Genomic DNA, 18551 nt, shown 5'->3' on the forward strand with positions numbered 1-18551 from the left:
AGATGTGTTGTGTTTTACATAGGGAACAGTTTTTTTTCTAAAATATTGTGATTTTATTTTATTGATAGTCTACGATAATATGTTGATTTGACTATAAGACAAAATTGAAGGGAAAGGGTGTTCAGGTGACCATTTAAGTGGACAATCTAAGTTACATATTTCAAATGAAACGGTTCTAATTTGTGTTTTGCCAATCAAACAAAGTGAGATTTGAGGGAAAAACTGACAACTTTTAAAACCATGCAAATGTAAACCTTATTTCCATGGCAATATAGTCTTATATCTAAAACACTTAATCTTATAGACTATCTTATATAAATTTCTTCATTCAACTTTCAACCTTACTTCCTACTAAATAAAGTCTATTTCAAACAGATAAACAAAGCGATCGACGTGCCGGCGAACACGTACAAGAGCACGTTGATCGGCGTGCTCGACATCTACGGCTTCGAGATCTTCGAGACCAACAGCTTCGAACAGTTCTGTATCAACTACTGTAATGAGAAGCTACAGCAACTGTTTATTGGTGAGTTTTATACGTTTAAACTTCAGTTTTGAATATTTAGTAGGCATAAAATGATGGGCATTTTAATAGGGTACAAAGCTCTGCGTTAATTGTGTTTTTTTTTTAAAGTGGGTAGTTTGACAAAATATTATAATTATTAAAGTTTTACTTTATGATTAAAAAAAAACTTTATTGCCTCTATAGTCTTACTATATCAAAAGAAATGCTGTAATGAAATTCCTAAGGCTTTCTTCTTCACTGGACGGCCTTTTACCGTTTCCGTGCGGATGATGCTGCACAGGCAACATGTAAAGATCGCTAAAAAGACCCCCACACGGAATCGGTTAATGCTGCATAAGTACGTGGTCAAAATGCTACGTGCACGCTATTCTGCTACTATGTCGCGTATAATCTCCACATTTTACGTGCACTGCTAATGCATGAGGCTGACCCCCGGTTTCTGAGTACATTTAGTGGTAGTTTATCTGTTCAATAGCGTTTTTTTATATGAGTTTTAACGCTATTGAATGGATAAACTACTGCTAAATGTACCTCAGAAACCGGGGTAATAGTCGTGTATAAAATTAACGAATTGTTTTTATTGTGTCCAGAGCTGGTGCTGAAGCAGGAGCAGGAGGAGTACGCCCGCGAGGGGATCCAGTGGACGCCCATCAAGTACTTCAACAACCGCGTCATCTGCGAGCTGGTGGACGCGCCGCACCAGGGGATCATCGCCATCATGGACGAGGCCTGCCTCAACCCCACTAAGGTGACACATACGTTACACTTATAATAGTCATATTCCCTTAGTAGATAGTCGGCTACAGCAGCCAGATTCATCAGAACAGCGAACTGGACAGTAGTTTGTTTCTATACTCAGACCGTTACAAACGCGCGAACTACATCATAATCAAAAGAACCATAGGTATGTGGCATGTAAGTGCGAGCAAGAGACTCCGATAAAATGAGTAATGACATGACTTAGTTCGCGCGTTTGGCGTGAATATAGTGCCCAAATGTATGCAATATACGGATTATCGACACAACCAGTAAGAGGTCAGGCGCAGGATCGACGGTGACACGTGCTCTGGGCAAAGTTAGCCCCCCGCCCCACTAAATTTTTCCACCCGTCTCTATCTAGGACTATTTCCTGTTAACCATGCAGATAACTGTCCAAATCGTCACACCAATTACTTGACAGAAAAACTTTCTGGGCTTTTTGGCAATTGAATTGGAGATACATTACCGGTTACAATTGTATAATAAAACTTGTTATATGTCGACAGATATCAGACCAGCAGCTACTAGAAGCGATGGACAGACGTCTGAAAGGACACAAGCACTACACATCACGACAACTCGCACCCACCGACAAGAAACTTAAACATGGCGTCGACTTTAGAATTACGTGAGTATTAATCGTTTAAAAAGTGTTATATCCGAAAACATTAAACTGAAGTAAATTATAAGATTTATAAGAAGCTTTAAAGTTTTGAAGACAGGAACAATGATTCTCAAACCCATTATTGTGGCGTCGACCGTAACGCGATTTTTTATAGTTAGCATTATGGTCGGCGAAAATAGGCTTACCAACCTAAGATTCGCCGACGATATCGTCCTTTTCGCGCCATCTGCCACGGGCATCGAAAAAATGCTCCAAGACCTGAACACAGCAAGCCTTGAGGTTGGACTGACGATGAATCAATCCAAGACAAAGATAATGACCAACAGCAGAAAACGTAAGGTCGAGGTTGACGGGCAGGAATTACACTATGTCGATGAGTACGTTTACCTGGGCCAGTTAGTCTCCTTCGAGAACAGGCAGGACAAAGAAATCGATCGCCGGATCGAAAATGCCTGGAAGAGCTACTGGTCCATGAAAGCGCTAATGAAGGGTGACCTTCTAATGTCTCTCAAGCGTAAACTCATCGACATGTGTATTCTGCCCGTCCTAACTTACGGAGCTCAAACATGGTCACTGACTGAGTCTCAAAAGTCCAAACTCAAGGTTTGCCAAAGAGCCATAGAACGCAGTGTTCTTGGAATAAAATTAATAAATAAAATCCGAAACTCGGACATACGTTCACGGACTGGCATTACTGATGTGGGCACAAAAACAGCAAAGCTTAAATGGGAGTGGGCGGGTCACGTCAGCCGCATGCACCCAGATAGATGGGCACGGATCAGCACGCAATGGGTGCCTACAGAGGGACGTCGCCGTCGGGGCAGACCCAAGAAGCGCTGGCGTGACGATCTAGATGCCTTTAATATTAATTGGACACGAATAGCAGGAGATAGAGGGGACTGGAAGAAAATGGGGGAGGCCTTTGCCCAGCAGTGGGACAGTACAGGCTAAAAAAAAAAAAAAAAGTATTAATATATTAATGAACGTTTGATTATTGTATTATTTGGAGAAAACATCTATTTCAAAATACGCGGCCGAATATTTGTAACAACATAGCACAAAATATATTTTTCGAAAATATAATCGTAAATATCAATTGCTATTTAACTCGCAGCCACTACGCGGGTGACGTGACGTACGCGTGCACGGGGTTCATGGACAAGAACAAGGACTCCCTGTGGCAGGACCTCAAGCGACTGCTGCACTCCTCCACCAACGCCTCCCTCGCCGACATGTGGCCGGAGGGCGGCACTAATATACAAAAGGTAACTATATAACTATCTACCAGCAAAATTTTATAAAGATTCGTTCAGCAAGTTCAGCAGTACTCTAAGAATTTTAGGGCTTAAATTTTCAGGTTCAATCTCATCAATGACTTATTGTAGTTAAGTTTGTATTCAAAATATTTATCACTTCTTTTAACTATAGAGGTGAACTTTGAGAGAAAATTTCAGACACACACGTACAGTTTTTTAAAGGACAAATAAGTAGCTCTTTACTTGGCCAGAGTGCTGAATCCAATGCGTTATTTGCTATGCTCTATCTTCATTTCAAAAACAAATCATTTATTAATAGAGCTCAAAAGTTGACTCTTACTATTTTCATTTAAATCCTTACACTAGCATCCAGGTAGAACACTTAGCCAACACAGCCTGGCACAGTAATTAATTAAATTCATTTAGACCATTTCATATTAGATGTACCTATAAATATTTTATACCTGTTTCTCCATAGACATCTAAACGTCCGCCGTCAGCCGCGACTCTGTTCCGCAACTCGATGGCGGCGCTGGTGACGGGGCTGCAGAGCAAGGAGCCGTTCTACGTGCGCTGCGTCAAACCGAACCCGCTGCAGACGCCTAACACCTGGGATGATCAACTTGTAAGTAACTCTTGCTAATATTCAGGTTACGGACAGTTTGTTTATTTCCAAAATAGTTGTTGGAATATTTGCCGTTCAGCCCAAATTGATTTTATCTAATTATCGTAAAAAACGAATTATACATAGGTGTGATTTTTATATGGTAATAGTTTGGACGTACTAAATTGCTAATACCTTCGAATAATTAGACTTATTCGAAGGTACTGATTTAATGAACTCTACTTTTCTTTGAAACTGAATAGAGGAGCTCTACAGAATTTCTATACACAATTTTGAACCTACTTCAAAAAATTAAGAGGTTTTCAATTCGAAGCGTTTTTTTTCTCTATTGCAACAGTTCTATCCTAAACGTTGAACTTAAACTTTCTAACGTATTCTATTTTTCAAATTATCTACAGCCTTATACACTATATTTCTTCTCTAATAAATACATTTTACCACAGGTCCGTCACCAAGTAGCGTACCTCGGCCTGGTGGAGAACGTGCGCGTGCGTCGCGCCGGGTTCGCGTCCCGGCAGCGCTACGACCGGTTCCTGAAGCGCTACAAGATGCTGTCGCAGTACACGTGGCCCAACTTCCGCGGGAACAGCGACAAGGACGCCGTCATGGTGCTGCTCAGAGACCTCCATGTTACTGATGTGCAGTTTGGACATACTAAACTGTTTATTAGGTATGTCTCATTTTGAAAAAATGTACATTGTAATCATTTCTCGAGCGAGAGTCTCCTCTCTCGGAATAAGAAATGCACCACAGTGCGTGTCGAGGAACAATTTTTTTTTTGTGTGTGTATATGGATAAAGGAAAAGCATTTTAAAGGTTTCGTAGCTAAAAATATTCTGTGATTTCTGCGTATTTCTGAGGCTGTGAGACACACTTAGTCAATAATTATGACGTTTCCAAATGGCAGACAATAGCTCCTGTGATTCAAATGTGTATTCAATATGTAGTGCAAATGGCTATAAACTGCTTTAAAAGGTGAATGCTTTATGCCAAACTAATCTGAATCAGGTTCAAGAATTTGCATACTTAATAATATTTTCATTAATTTCCCAGGAGTGCGAAAACCCTGCACGGTTTGGAAGCGGCGCGCGCCGAGCTGATACCGTCCATAGTGATATTGCTTCAGAAGTTGTGGCGCGGGACCATCGCCAGGATGCGCTACAAGAAGATGAAGGCTGCTTACGTCATATTTAACGCTTGGAAGTTAGTATTTGTGATTTTTTGACAAGTTATTGGTTATTGTTTGCCATATTATACATGTTTGTGATATCACAAAGCGGCCGTGCATTATAGAATTATCGTGTCGAATTGCTTTTTGTGTTTGTACAGTGTTTAACGTGATTACCTTGTTGAAATATTAAATTTTCCCCTAAATAATCTTCTAAAATGATGTACAAAACTTTGTGTAAAAATCTAAAAATAGCACAATTGTAAGTTTTTATAGTCTAATCTTTCTGAAACAGGGAGTCTTAATAACATTATAATGTAACGGGTCTTAAACTCCCTTGAAAATTAAAGATTTGTATACCTTACTGGCTTACCCGACGTTTCAATCGGATAACATCGACCGTGGTCGCCAGTTGACTGATGTGGCTGCCAAGCGTCGTCACCTTGTGGCGCGAGTTTTTATGCCTATCTTCACTCGGTTCCTCAAGGAAGTGTAAAGCAAGCCTTAGGCACTTGTCCCACAGCCGAAGAGAAAACGACTAACTATCGGCTATTCTCATTCAAGAAACGTATAATAGATATACATTCCGTGTAAACAGAAGAGATACATATACAAATTGTTGATCGCTGACTGTTCACACTGCCGGCGAGCATTCGCTTCACTAGTTTGTTGCTGATCGACAAGAGCTGCGAAAGATAACGCTCGCTAAGCGATTAGAAAACTCACTGACAGAGCAACGCGCTCGGCGCAGGACTGTACCTGTACGTACGCTTTGCTGCCGCGAGCGAGTGATACGAGTAATTGCTCGCCTCACTCTCACACTCGCTTGTAGCAGAGCTACACAACTATCGCTCGCTCCCTGTGGCTCGTCAACTCGTTTCCAAATAATATTATAATATAACGGGTCTTATACGCGATTGAAAATTTAAAGGTTAGGATACCTTATTTGATCACCCGACGTTCGTTTCCAATTCTAGCTGTACTCGTCACTCGTTGACCGTTGTCGGTGAGACAGCTGCTTAACAAGCTATTTGTCTGCAGACGCTACCAGTACCGTCGCTACATCCGCGAGCTGCAGGTGGAGTTGCAGCGTCACCGCGGCACGATCCCGCGCTGGCCGGCGGCGCCGCGCCGCGTGCCGGCCGCGCTGCTGCAGGCGGCCTACCGGCGGTGGCGCGCCTACCTCGTGCTCAAGCCCATCCCGCGCGACCAGTGGCCGCAGCTCAAGCTCAAGATCTGTGCCGCCAGTGCGCTCAGGGGCAGGAGGACCGAGTGGGGACAGAGCAGGCAGTGGCTGGGAGATTATTTGGCGGACTTCAAGTATAATAGTAAAGCTGGTGAGTTCCACATTCATTACTGCATCACATCTAATTTATAAAATTCTTGTGTCATAATGTTGATGTATCACTAAATGATCATCAAAAATAAATTTTGACCGATTCTCATGAAATTTTGTAAGGATATTGAGTAGATCTGAGAATCGGCCAAAGTCCCTTAGTGAAAATGTTTATCCACACCTAACATTGAAAGAAGAAATATATGGCAAAACAACGTTTACCTGGTCAACTAGTATATCTATAAAATCATTTTGAAAAACACTCATATTACATAATATATATTTCGTATCAAACTTAACGTGTGTTCTTTGTTCCAGCCACATACTCGTCTCAACTGGCCTCCCTACAGAAGTCCCAACAGATCGGTCGCGCGTTATTCTCGTGCAAGGTGCACAAGTTCAACCGATACAACAAGCTGGCTGAACGATGCCTGCTTGTTACCGACTCGTTTATATTCAAGCTTGATGCTAACAGCTTCAAACCGCTGAAGAAACCTACGTCTATTACTGAGGTAAGATATTATTAAAACACTCTTGAAATATCGTTTAGATTGTCTCTGGGTAGCTAGTGGAAAATGTACGATTGAAGATCGCAAGATCCTTGGTTCAATTTCCGGGTCAAGTAAAGTGTGTTTGAAATTTAACAGTCTGTGGGATATTTTTGGATTGTTTCTATGATACTAGTGGTACATGCTACTGAAGACGACAGGGTTCTGGATTTGATTCTCAGTTCAAGTAAAGTGTGTTTGGGATTTTATAGTCTGTTTGATTTTCTTCAATGCCATGTTACCCTATACCATAACTAACCACTTAGGTTTCAGTAAATTACGTGGAAGTAAACTTGTACCACGTTACACTTCAATAACTGAAAAATTGCAGATTTACCGTAGTTCTATCTTATATATATCCTTGTATCAACCAAAAGTAGTTTTTACATTATATTTTCTTTGCCAGGTTGGTGCTCTAAGAATAATGAGTTCAGACGCGCAGCTAGTGGTGATCAGTATACCTTCAGCTAAGAACGACCTGGTCGTGGGACTGGTGGCCGGACATGATCTAGTCGGAGAACTGCTTGGTGTGCTTGCTAATAGATATAATATGTGAGTATTTAGTTATTTAATTATTGTTTTGTTAATAATAAACCCGCTAGAGATTAATTAAGCCGCTTCTACCTGATCTTAGCGCTATGTTTTTGTGCAGTGAGGTTGATCCAGCCGAATTTAACCAAATCTTATTGCAATATTTTAGTAAAACCAAACTTTATTGTATTTCAGTCAATTTAAATAAATCCCTATTGTATAAAAGTCATAACCCAATTCTGTCTCACTACTGGGCAAGGATCTTCTTACGGAATGAAGGAGGGGGCTAACCCTTAAGTCCACCATACGGGCTACGTGCGAGTGGGGACTTTGCTTTAAGAATTGTTTAAAAAACTGGCGTGGTAGGTTCCATCACGATGTTTTTCTTCACCGTAGAGCAAGTGATAACTATTGTTAATACACACGACATATCTTCGAAAAACCATTGGTTGAACCCACTATTAATTTTGTGGTTTCTCTTGACTACCAATGCGGACATTCTTATACATATTTCAATGTGACAAAACCAAATTAACAACACAATTTTTTCAGGTTAACCGGCCAAGAGTTAACAGTGGAAGTAGAGAGCGGCGCCACGACCCGCTGCACCCTAGGCGGCAAGACCCGCGCGCTACAGGCGTCGCTCCCGGCGTCGCCCGCGCACGACATCCCGCCCTTCACGCACGCACACAACGTCATCACTTACCACCCTGCTTCGGCCAGGGCGTAGACCGGTATGGGACTGTTTAAGATAAAACACTTATAACTACAATGTTAGGGCTAGTACCCAATATGTTTAAGGCTTGATTTTTACTTAAGCTGTCGTTTTGTCGGGTTTGTATCGGTCACATACGTCGGTTGCTTATTATACAGAAATATTAACCGCGCTCGTTGGCTGAGTAGTATCACATAAAATATCTCGTCGATCGAACCTTTAGGAAAATCAGATGCATTCGTTAACGATACATTGTCACGTACAACATCAGGTATACATACGCAATCGACGTCAGCTTAGAAAGAAAGTAAGCCTTTGAAAGTATAAAACATATGCAGTCATTATAGCAAGTTGTCTTGTTATACCATAAAGTTTAACAGTTAACTACAAAATACATCTACAAAAATATTTTATAGCTAATAAATAACTTATCAGTTTTCTGCGTAAAATCTATATGCAATGTTAATAAATTCTCCGTTCATTTATAAAAAGGGATTTAAAGTAATGTGGCCTTACTTTTAAAAATTAAAATATAAGAGGCCTTTACATGTAACAAATTGTGATAAAATATTTACAGTTGTCCATTTTAAAAGTCTTTTAAGGCCAGTTTAAAGATTTATGAATAAATATCGGGTAAACTATCCAATGGATAATGTTTCTGATAAAAATAGGTGACAAAATTCAAACAGCCAATTTGAACAATACTTATTTAAATGGTGAAAGTGGGAATAAGTATTTCTAACCTTATTTATGAGAAATGTAATAAAATGAAGGAAATAATGTAATTGTTTAAATAAAATGTTTTTTCATACAAATATTTAAATCTACTGTTTTTGGATGACATTTTAAAATGTCCATAATAATCTTTTTTTTATCGTGTGTGACTGATTTGATGCATTTCAGTAAAGCGGCCTTGTAATAAAAGTAAAGTACCTTAATAAATAAAAAGTTAAGCTATTTTTAGTGCTAGTAACATTATTTGTATTTATAACAATGGCAACATTAAGAGTGTTTTTAATGGTGTACATATTTATTGTTTGATTATAAATTAATTAATGTTTTAATTATTATTTGGTAATTGGGCTACATTTTATCAATTCCAATGAGTTTTTGAAAATTGTGTAAAATAATTGTAGATAATTTTAATACAGATTTTACATTTAAATATTGTTACAGAAACAAAATATGAAATAATAGAGTAGAAATATGTCATAGACACTGAATTCGATTGGCAATTATTACTCAAGAAAATGATAATGCCCAAACTCATTTTAGGTTTTGTTTAGAACAAAGCCACCTAGTGGCAATCGACAAAACTACTAAGCGTCGCCATGACAGTTCTATGCCGCGATTATGATATTTTTTGAAGAGAATAATTGCCAATAGAATGATTTTCGTTACAAATTATAAAAATGGTACCTTAAATACATATACAGTTAAACAAAGTACGTAACATGTGCCTTATATTATGTTAATTATTATTTTGAAACGATTTAATAATAATAAAACATCACATTATGTTATTGTAAATATTTTATTATTAAATAATTGTAACGCATTTTTATAAAAGGTTTTGGAGTTTAAATAATAGTCGTTCGCTAAGATTATGTTGAAATAATACGATATGAGAAATATTTAAGAGTGCGTATTATTATACGCAATTTTAACTTTACCCGGCGTATTAAGTGTATTAAAATGTATGTTGGTCTATATATACTCTTTTTAAATTGAAAATATCAAGTTTTCAAGTAAATAGCTACCTATGGGCTGTTGCAACTAATACGCCATGGGAGGTTTCAAATACGCAAATATGATTGGCGTATTATTTTTAAAATATTCTTAGCGAATGAATGCTTTCGTATTGTACAGTCAAATAATGTTAAAATGTAACTTAATAATGATAAAAAAGTGCTAAAATATAATTAAGTTTTGATGTTATAATAATTATTTAGCGTTTAAACGATTAGCGTAGTAACTGCACATTTTATAAAGAAACGAATAATTTTAGTTATTCTCATTACGCGTTGTGTTACGCGTATTCCGAGAATACATTATTATTTTTTATATAATTTTTTGAGTTGTGTTTTTAAATAAAGATACAGGAACGATAACTTTAGAAAAGCATGTCACACTACTAAGGCACAATTCGCATCGGGACGGTTAAAGCTGGCAGAGGCGCGGCGAGCGCTTTCAGTCTTAAACAATTCTAAACTTTATCAATATCATTAAGAGACCAAAATCGTTTGAATAGCTCGACTGCCCGTGGTGGTGCGAACAGTCGCCCTTGTACCGGTACTGATCGCAGAATCTTTCTCGGCGCTAACACTGACGTTTCAGTGTGAATCGAGCCTAAGAATGGACCTGGCTAAAGAAAATGATGGCTATTCTTTATCATGAGAATTGCTTTGTTTTAGTTGTAGCGAAACTACTACGCTTTCTCTAAAGTTATTTGTGAGATTTTATCTTTATTGTGATTGAAAACGCACAGTGATGTAATAATGTTATTTATTAATTTAGTTCAGTATTAAAATTAGATTAAAACTTTGAACTATGGGTGATTTGCAACAGTGTTTAATTTTTGTTTTACGTATTTATTTTGTTACGTACATAAAATTTGTTTATTAATGAAAAAATATTGCATGGTTTGCCTAATCTAAGCTTGGATAGCTTTGCGCGGGACGTAAAACATTTTACAGGAGTTTTTTTTTTACAAATTAAAAATTACTGTATAGACTAAAATACCAGGCTTGCGACGTTAACTTTAGTTAGAAATATTAATAACGCAGTTAAAAGTTTCAACTTTAAACTCAAGGTTAGTTAAAAAAGGGATTGAAAATAATATAACATTGTTATTATAGTACCGAAAATCATTGTTGCCTACTAAAAGAATTTCGAAACATATCCCTAGGTGGACAAAAAGGTGGGGGGTGAAACCTATTTACTTAATATTGGTTGTTACAATTCGGTTGTGTTGCCACTGTTGCGAATGACCCATAGTAGTGATACAGCGAGTTTATTCTAGTTATACAATATACAGTAGTGAGTGAATGTGCCTTGACGTGGTGCCATTGATACGATGTGTTGAATATTATAATTTTACACCCTTCATGTATGTTTGATTTATTATCACCTACTTTCCTAAATAGAGCGTGATTTCTATGACTGGTGGTGTACCTCTGCCTCGGGAGATCGTGGGTTCGATTCCCACACGGAACAAGTCTCGGGTCTGATTGTGCTCTGTGTCTGTATGTTTGTAAAAGTCCCCGCGACACAAGAACAATTCGTAGTGCGGGAGTTGTCTTTAAAAAAATATATTATTATATGCTATTGAAGTGGTCAATGTATCTCATAAATCGTATTGCTATCCACCAACGTAATACGCAAACTATCACGTAGCTACAGTCTGCCTTAAAAATATGTGTACACTCACATTTTACTTTTTGTATTTTTCCTTTTAAAAAAACATTGATTGTAAAATTACTTTGAAGTTAAAATACAATAGAAATTTCACTATTTTAATTGATAAAAACAACTGTTTGCATATTTTTGACGCTCTTTCCTTTGTCCTTGCACACCCTTTACACGCACGCCTTTTCACGCGCGATACAACGTGTGTGTAAAGGCAACTATTGACAACCTACACCTATCTACATACTTGACACGGTTGCCTATGTTATTTTAAATCATGATCAAGGATTGGATAGGGTAAAGTAAGCCAACTAAAATCTTTTGTAATCCTATATTGGAATCCCCTGACCACATAAGAGGGTGAACGGGTAGTTTATAAAATAGAAAAGGTCAGCTTTTGTTTTGTTTTGTATTTGGGCTCTGGTTACGTTGAAAATGTAAAAAATATTTAATACTAGAGGCCGCCCGCGACTTCGTCCGCGTAGAAACCCTTCACGTGTAAATCCGATCCCTCGGGAACTCCGGGATAAAAAGTAGCCTATGTGTTATTCTGGGTCTTCAGCTACCTGCATACCAAATTTCATCGTAATCGATTCAGTAGTATTTGCGTGAGAGAGTAACAAACATCCATACTCACATATACTACATACTCACAAACTTTCGCATTTCTAATATTAGAAGGATTTCTTTTGAAAATCATTTTATTTCCAAAAATAAACGCGGAGGAGAATGATTGCTAGACATTTTTTATGTTTTACAAATGACACTTAGTAAATTGCAGTAATGTCTAGGCTTTGAATGCGGCTAATAACATATTTGGAAAATGAAGACGTAGGTTTTAATTTCCCCATATTTAGAATGTAATGTAGCTTAGATAAATTATTATCACAGTTTATTTTAACCCGTAATTGCCACACTGCTGGGCAAGGGTCTCCTCCCTAAGGATGAAGGGTGTTAGCCCTTGAGTCCACCAAGTTTGTCAAGTGCGGATTGGGGATTTTGAAACCAATTTTTAGGCATGCAGGGTTTCATCAATGTTTTCCTTCACCGTTAGAGCAAGTGATAATTATTTCTAATACACACATACCTAACTTCGAAAAGTCATTAGCCGCGTACTGACTGATCGAGCAGTCCCGCGAGGCAATATCTAGGTCTCTTTTCTTTCAGATCGAAATGAGCGGGACCGAGATATTGCCTCGCGAGGCTTCTCTGTCAGTCAGTACGCGGCTATTGTATTGCCTCGGGTTCGAACTGTCAATAAGTAACGTGGGAGGTGCAAACTAGAAACACATATAATTAGCACAAAAACAAATATTACTCTCAAATATATTCGGGGAACTTCGATCCTTAACATTCTCGATCACCAAGCCCACGTGTAAATTACCTGTTATATTTATGTAACAACGACTAATGTTCACCACAGTCTATAAATAAAGCAATTAGTACAACAATTAATATAAATTATAATAATTTTCATCGATATTACGTGAACCTTTCTGGTGAAGTCGACGACTTCTAAGTCTTACGATATCAGTGTAATTATAGTTGCGTGTTACTTAACGCACTAATAATACAATAGTGTAGTATTAACTCAAAATACATCGACGCAACTTCAACTAGACTTAACACTATACCCATAACATATTTTTTAGTAAATAAATAAATATTTTTGGACAACTCACATACGGTCATCTGATTCCAAACTAAGCAGAGCTTGTACTATGGTAACCAGACAACTGATAAACATACTTATATACTTCTAAATACATACATATACAGGGTGTAAATGACAGCTAACCGAAAACTTTACTGGTAAGTTTGTGACACTGTATGCGCGAAATTTACTCCAACGATATTTCTCGGAAATGATTGGTTCCCGAGTTAGTCATTTTTGAGCGTTCAATGTATAGTGAACAACGCGATGTATCTCCGCGCATGCCTACGAGATTTCTGGCGGCGGCGGCGCGCTGAGCGACGACATGTCGCGACGCGTCGTAGGTACATACGCGTACCACCACGTCTATGCGCTCACTAGTATGCAACGCTATCATTAGATAACAATCTTATGTATCGTTTATGGTATCGTAAGTAGGCCCGTATGTTACAATAGCTCATAGTAAAATTGTAAGTAGGTAGGTACCTACTTGGCTTACGTGAAATCAAACAATAATAGCAAAACGTAACCAATAATAAGGAAGTGCTAAAACAAATTGTTATCAATGTCTATCAACACGCAAATACCTGGTGTATGTCGAGAGTTTGAGTACCTTTGGATCCGGACGTACAGGTGCAGAGCACGCCGTGCACTTCCACGTGCTTCACCATACATAACACATCAACATTTCTTCCTATTTACGAACACAACTGCACTTTGAAAACAATAACAACAAAAATAATAACAATAAAAACACTAACAACTCAAAACCGGAACAATAACAAGTAATAATAAACAGCAGTTCACACACGACACGACGAATAGGACATAACGAACGACACCGGTGAAGAGCTTCCGTCTTCCGCGAGCGAATTGCTCGAACTATCGATCAAAGAGAGCCGCCGGCGCGGGCGCCTCTCCGCTCACTCGCGCCGCCCCTCGCCCGCGCCACCCGCTCCCTCCGCGCCGTCGTCCGCGCGCGCGCCGCCGATTTGGTGACGAGCGACGAGTTAGGATCCCAGCGAGAGATTAGATTCAATAAAATATTGATGTGGCATTACTATTTTTACTTGTCACAGTTGTTTCTGGTTGCATTGTAGTTTTATTCAAATACCAAATAACATTACAAACATTATTGATGTAAGTTTAAAATACTTTGATATTTATAACATAAAATCAGCTTAAAGTAAATAAAATAAACACGAAACGTTTATTTAATTAAACCATAAAAAATGTAGGTACATAACAATGATAACAATCAATATCCATTAATATTCTTATCAGAGAAACTAACTTATCATAATTCATAATCCCCGGAGAATTACTTAGCATCCATTTTGCCGCATCCCATCTATGTAACATCCACGCGCGGTCGCGGCGTCACGCGTCACTACGGCCATCTACTTTTCGAGTCGCACCGCGCTTGTATGAAGTATGAATGAGCGTGTAAATATCGAATAGAATTTTGCAAGAACAAATGGAACAAAGCGACAATACATGTTAAATTGTTTATTAGAGATTTTTATAGCGCTAAAGAATATCAATAGGATTTTTTGGTGTTCTGTATGTATTTGTACGTGTAATAATAAGATATCACACATTTTAAATCTTATGAATTTACCTTTTATCGGAGAGCGGGATAATTATGTAATTTTCATTTTTAACATAGAACAAATACTAAGTAACGCTGCATACTAGTGAGTGTGAGGCTGACAGCTGTGTGCGTAATCGTGTCTGTGTGGCGCGCGTAGGTAAGCGGTGTGACGTCGACCGTCGCGGCCGGCCGCCGCCGGCGCGGTGTCGTTGGCCGAACAGCTGATAGCGAATTTATACGTTGTTTTAATCCATTGCTGTTTTTTGTGAAAAACAGTAATATGACGGTGTTTTTTTTCATATTCATGTTGCATTGTGTAGTATTAACGAAATAATACCAGAAAAAATAAAAAAAAACGCATAAAAAATCGGAAAAATCAAGAAATAACCGATGAAAATTTTCAACGCCATAAGCACCAGAATCGTGTCTAAAGTCATTTTTTTTCGTTTTCGGTAGGCTGTCGTTTACACCCTGTATATAGATAAATTAACATTCAGGCTCAGAACAAATACTCGTGCTCATCACACAAATATTAATTAGTAGTAATTAAAAATTACTATAAATTAAATAGTAATTTATTAGTAACAAAATGATCTCATCTTTTTAATTTTTGAAGCACAAAGAGCATTTTTGTGCCCTTATTAGGGAGTGATAAACGAGTTATTCGTCGATTCTAATAAAGGTTGTATTTTGAGTTACAGCACTATTGTATTATTAGTGAGATATGTTTCTTTGGCAACAAATTGTCTTTTAAGGCTTCATAGTTTTTGGTCTAAATCGACCGTTGCCATGGAATAACAATCAGATCGGATATAAACGGACCTTATGATCTTGTATAGGTACGTTAAAAGTAACAAACATGGTTCAGGAAAACATCGTAACCTTTCATCGCCAAATTTTCCTCCGTGGCGCAGTGTTTTAGATCGCAACGCAGCTACAATTGCGCCGGGAGGTCGTCGCTTCGATTCTCACACGGAGCAATTGTTTGTGCGATCCACTTATAATTGTTTCGGATCTGCTTGTACTTTGTGTCCGTTGTTTGTTTGTAAATGTCCCCGCGACACAATAGCAGTTCTTAGTACGGGAGGCGTCTTTTATAAAATAAAATTAAAAATTTAGGCGCTCCACCCACTGCACCGCGCCTCGTCGTTTAATGCGGGATGGCTGATTTTACCATTGTATGCAAGTATCTCAGTTTGTATAGAAATCACGCCTAGCACAACACACTGCCCACGCAGCAATGCGCGGGAAAATGCCATAGTAAAAATCTGCCATCCCGCGCAACGCGACGAGGCGCGGTGCAGTGGGTGGAGCGCCTAATTAAAGCATTTCTTGATAGGATAGAAAGTCCTCCGCATTTATTCTAGTGGACTTAGGCCTCAATTTATTCTTATTACAGAAGGAGACACTTACTCTACAGGTGGACAGCAGGTACCTAATAAAATTTAGTATTAACTACCTAGTTATAACGACAACACACTGAACACACGATTGCTGCTGTTAGATTCTGAAAGACCTTCTGCTTATTTCCCTAAGTAAATAGCGTCATATCTGTTGCGAAAGGTTTACATAGCGGTAGGAATGTTTGATGAAATAGCTGGGAACATCTGAAAGCGATTTATTTTGTCAATCAACGTTAAACCCACGTCGCGAGGTATGGCTTTATTGAAAAATGTATGAAAATACGTGACTGATTACAAATATGTACCTAAATACTTCACCTGTTTACATATAAAGTACTTTTTGGTAAAAACATTTGGATCTGGATGGAAAATATGTAGGTATGTTTTAGTATTACACCAACAGATTTTTTCCGTTAAGTCGAAAGCTTATTGCAATTCCTAGATCTAGCAGGTTTTCTGGCTATTGCATATTAAAGACTAAGTCGTTTCTATATCCACTCTACTTCAGAAGAAAGCCAAGTTGCTATCTTTAACCTATCAAACTTACCATTTTGTTAAAAACACGTCGTTCACTTACATTATTTATGAATCACAAAAAACTTTACGGCAACAATTTGGTAATACGTCCACTTATCTCTAAAATACTGGCCCCCAATCCTACGCCATTGGAAAATCCCCGCCTGCGACCCGTAGTAGAAAAAACCGAATGAAAATGTTCTTTGAAGTTTGCAGTAAGTTAGTAAACATGATTCGTAATGAGTGTCACGTGTTACCGTGGGTTGTGACATAAGAAGTCGAAGACCTCAGCCCTGTGGGAGACGGTTCAAAAGAATCGTGGTTTTTGTGGCAAAAGGTCATTTGTGAGGAGTTAGAATATTTTTCTTTATAAAATTTATGAGATTAAGACGCCCATAGCTCACTGCTTGGCATAAGATGTATGAATAAATATCATTGGAAAACTTACGGTCATTTGATTCCAAACTAAGCAGAGCTTGACCAAACCAAATAACTGATAAGTATATACTTCTATACACATTCTTCTACACATAAATTGACAATCAGGCTCACAAAAAATATTCGTTCTCATCACACAAATATTTCTCCCGGGTGGTATTCGAACCCACCACACGCGGCGCTGCGGTTGTTGAGGCGAGGTGACCACTTTAACCACTGCGCCCAACGTGCAGTTAAGTAAGACTTGATGTGATCATAGCGTAGATGACACTGCTTAATGGTATTGGGACTGGGTTTCCGCACTTGGTAATCGCATGGAAAAATGGGTAAACGGATTTGGTTTGACATTTTGGCCAACATATTTAACCTAGATATACTTAATACTTTTATCCACGATACAACTTGCCAGTTGGACCAAATCGCGAGCTTAATTTACTTAACTTAGAATTGGCACTTCAATGCCTAAGTACTCACTTAAAGTAAGTAAGGTATGAAACAATGCATAAAGTCTAGAATATTCAAAACTATTTTAGTTACAATTATTCAGACAATAGGCTGCTTTTCGACTATTAAAACAATTTTTAACCAACAATATCAATCGATATCCAAAGTTATCTCACACATCCATGACTGCCTCCGTGGCGCAGTGGTTTATTAGGTCGCCATGCCACTACCATTGCATCCACGTCGGTCGTGGGTTCGATTCCCACACGGAACAATTATTTGTGCGATCCACAAATAATTATTGTTCCGGGTCTAGTTGTACCTTGTCCGTTGCTTGTATGTTTGTAAAAGTTCCCGCGATACAAGAGCGACTCCTTGTGCGGGAGTTGTCTTTTTAAACAATAAAAAAAAAATCTCACTGCATCATTTCCTATCCAAAACCCACGTTTTATTTGATCTATACAAAGTGTATAAAGTCTGTGACATAAAATTAAATTCTTATTCATTGTTACGTAAGGACGAACTCTCAAACTTCTTAGAAAAACGGCTGAAAATAAATGAAATTGAAAAGAACAATGTTTTTACATCGCACGGACGGATACACTCTGAACAAAAATGATCGCGACAAACTTTGAAACATTTCGTTTATCATTATTTTTGTAAGGACAGTTTATTTTGTATTCTTTTAAAAGACTTAATTTTATAAAAAAATAACATTTGCAATATTCTGCGTTTCCTTGTAATATAATACATATAATACCACTCAAGTTAGCTCTACCCAATAATGTCCGTCTGGTAAATAATACCTTCCAAACTGCAAAAAAAATCAAATGTGAGATTCCCTAGGAGACAAAATTAGGCTCCACTAGCGTCTGAGCTTTTAGTACTTAGTCCTCGACTTAAAGGTTACACCAATTAAAAGCAGAGATCGGCCTATTAATATGAGCTCCAGTGGCGCGCAAAGTAAAATACTGGATATTTTAATGAGTTCAATAGACTCTTTGG

The 18551-nt window shown here is 38.1% G+C and overlaps 1 protein-coding gene across 1 annotated transcript in view; it reads left to right on the forward strand.

The window, feature by feature from the left end:
• The window catches only part of Myo31DF (Unconventional myosin ID), a 52489-nt gene extending 41294 nt beyond the window's left edge, over positions 1-11195 (forward strand). The window contains exons 7-17 of the mRNA XM_076121490.1: positions 376-526; positions 1117-1274; positions 1792-1913; positions 3025-3175; positions 3645-3791; positions 4235-4461; positions 4845-4994; positions 6001-6296; positions 6614-6807; positions 7250-7395; positions 7927-11195. Of these exons, the coding sequence (XP_075977605.1) occupies positions 376-526; positions 1117-1274; positions 1792-1913; positions 3025-3175; positions 3645-3791; positions 4235-4461; positions 4845-4994; positions 6001-6296; positions 6614-6807; positions 7250-7395; positions 7927-8104 (1920 nt within the window). The 3' untranslated portion in view covers positions 8105-11195. The remainder of the gene's footprint in view (positions 1-375; positions 527-1116; positions 1275-1791; positions 1914-3024; positions 3176-3644; positions 3792-4234; positions 4462-4844; positions 4995-6000; positions 6297-6613; positions 6808-7249; positions 7396-7926) is intronic.
• The last annotated feature ends 7356 nt before the right edge of the window (positions 11196-18551 follow it).

Source organism: Anticarsia gemmatalis, chromosome 13 (genome assembly GCF_050436995.1).
Source record: "Anticarsia gemmatalis isolate Benzon Research Colony breed Stoneville strain chromosome 13, ilAntGemm2 primary, whole genome shotgun sequence".
NCBI classification, from domain to species: domain Eukaryota; kingdom Metazoa; phylum Arthropoda; class Insecta; order Lepidoptera; family Erebidae; genus Anticarsia; species Anticarsia gemmatalis.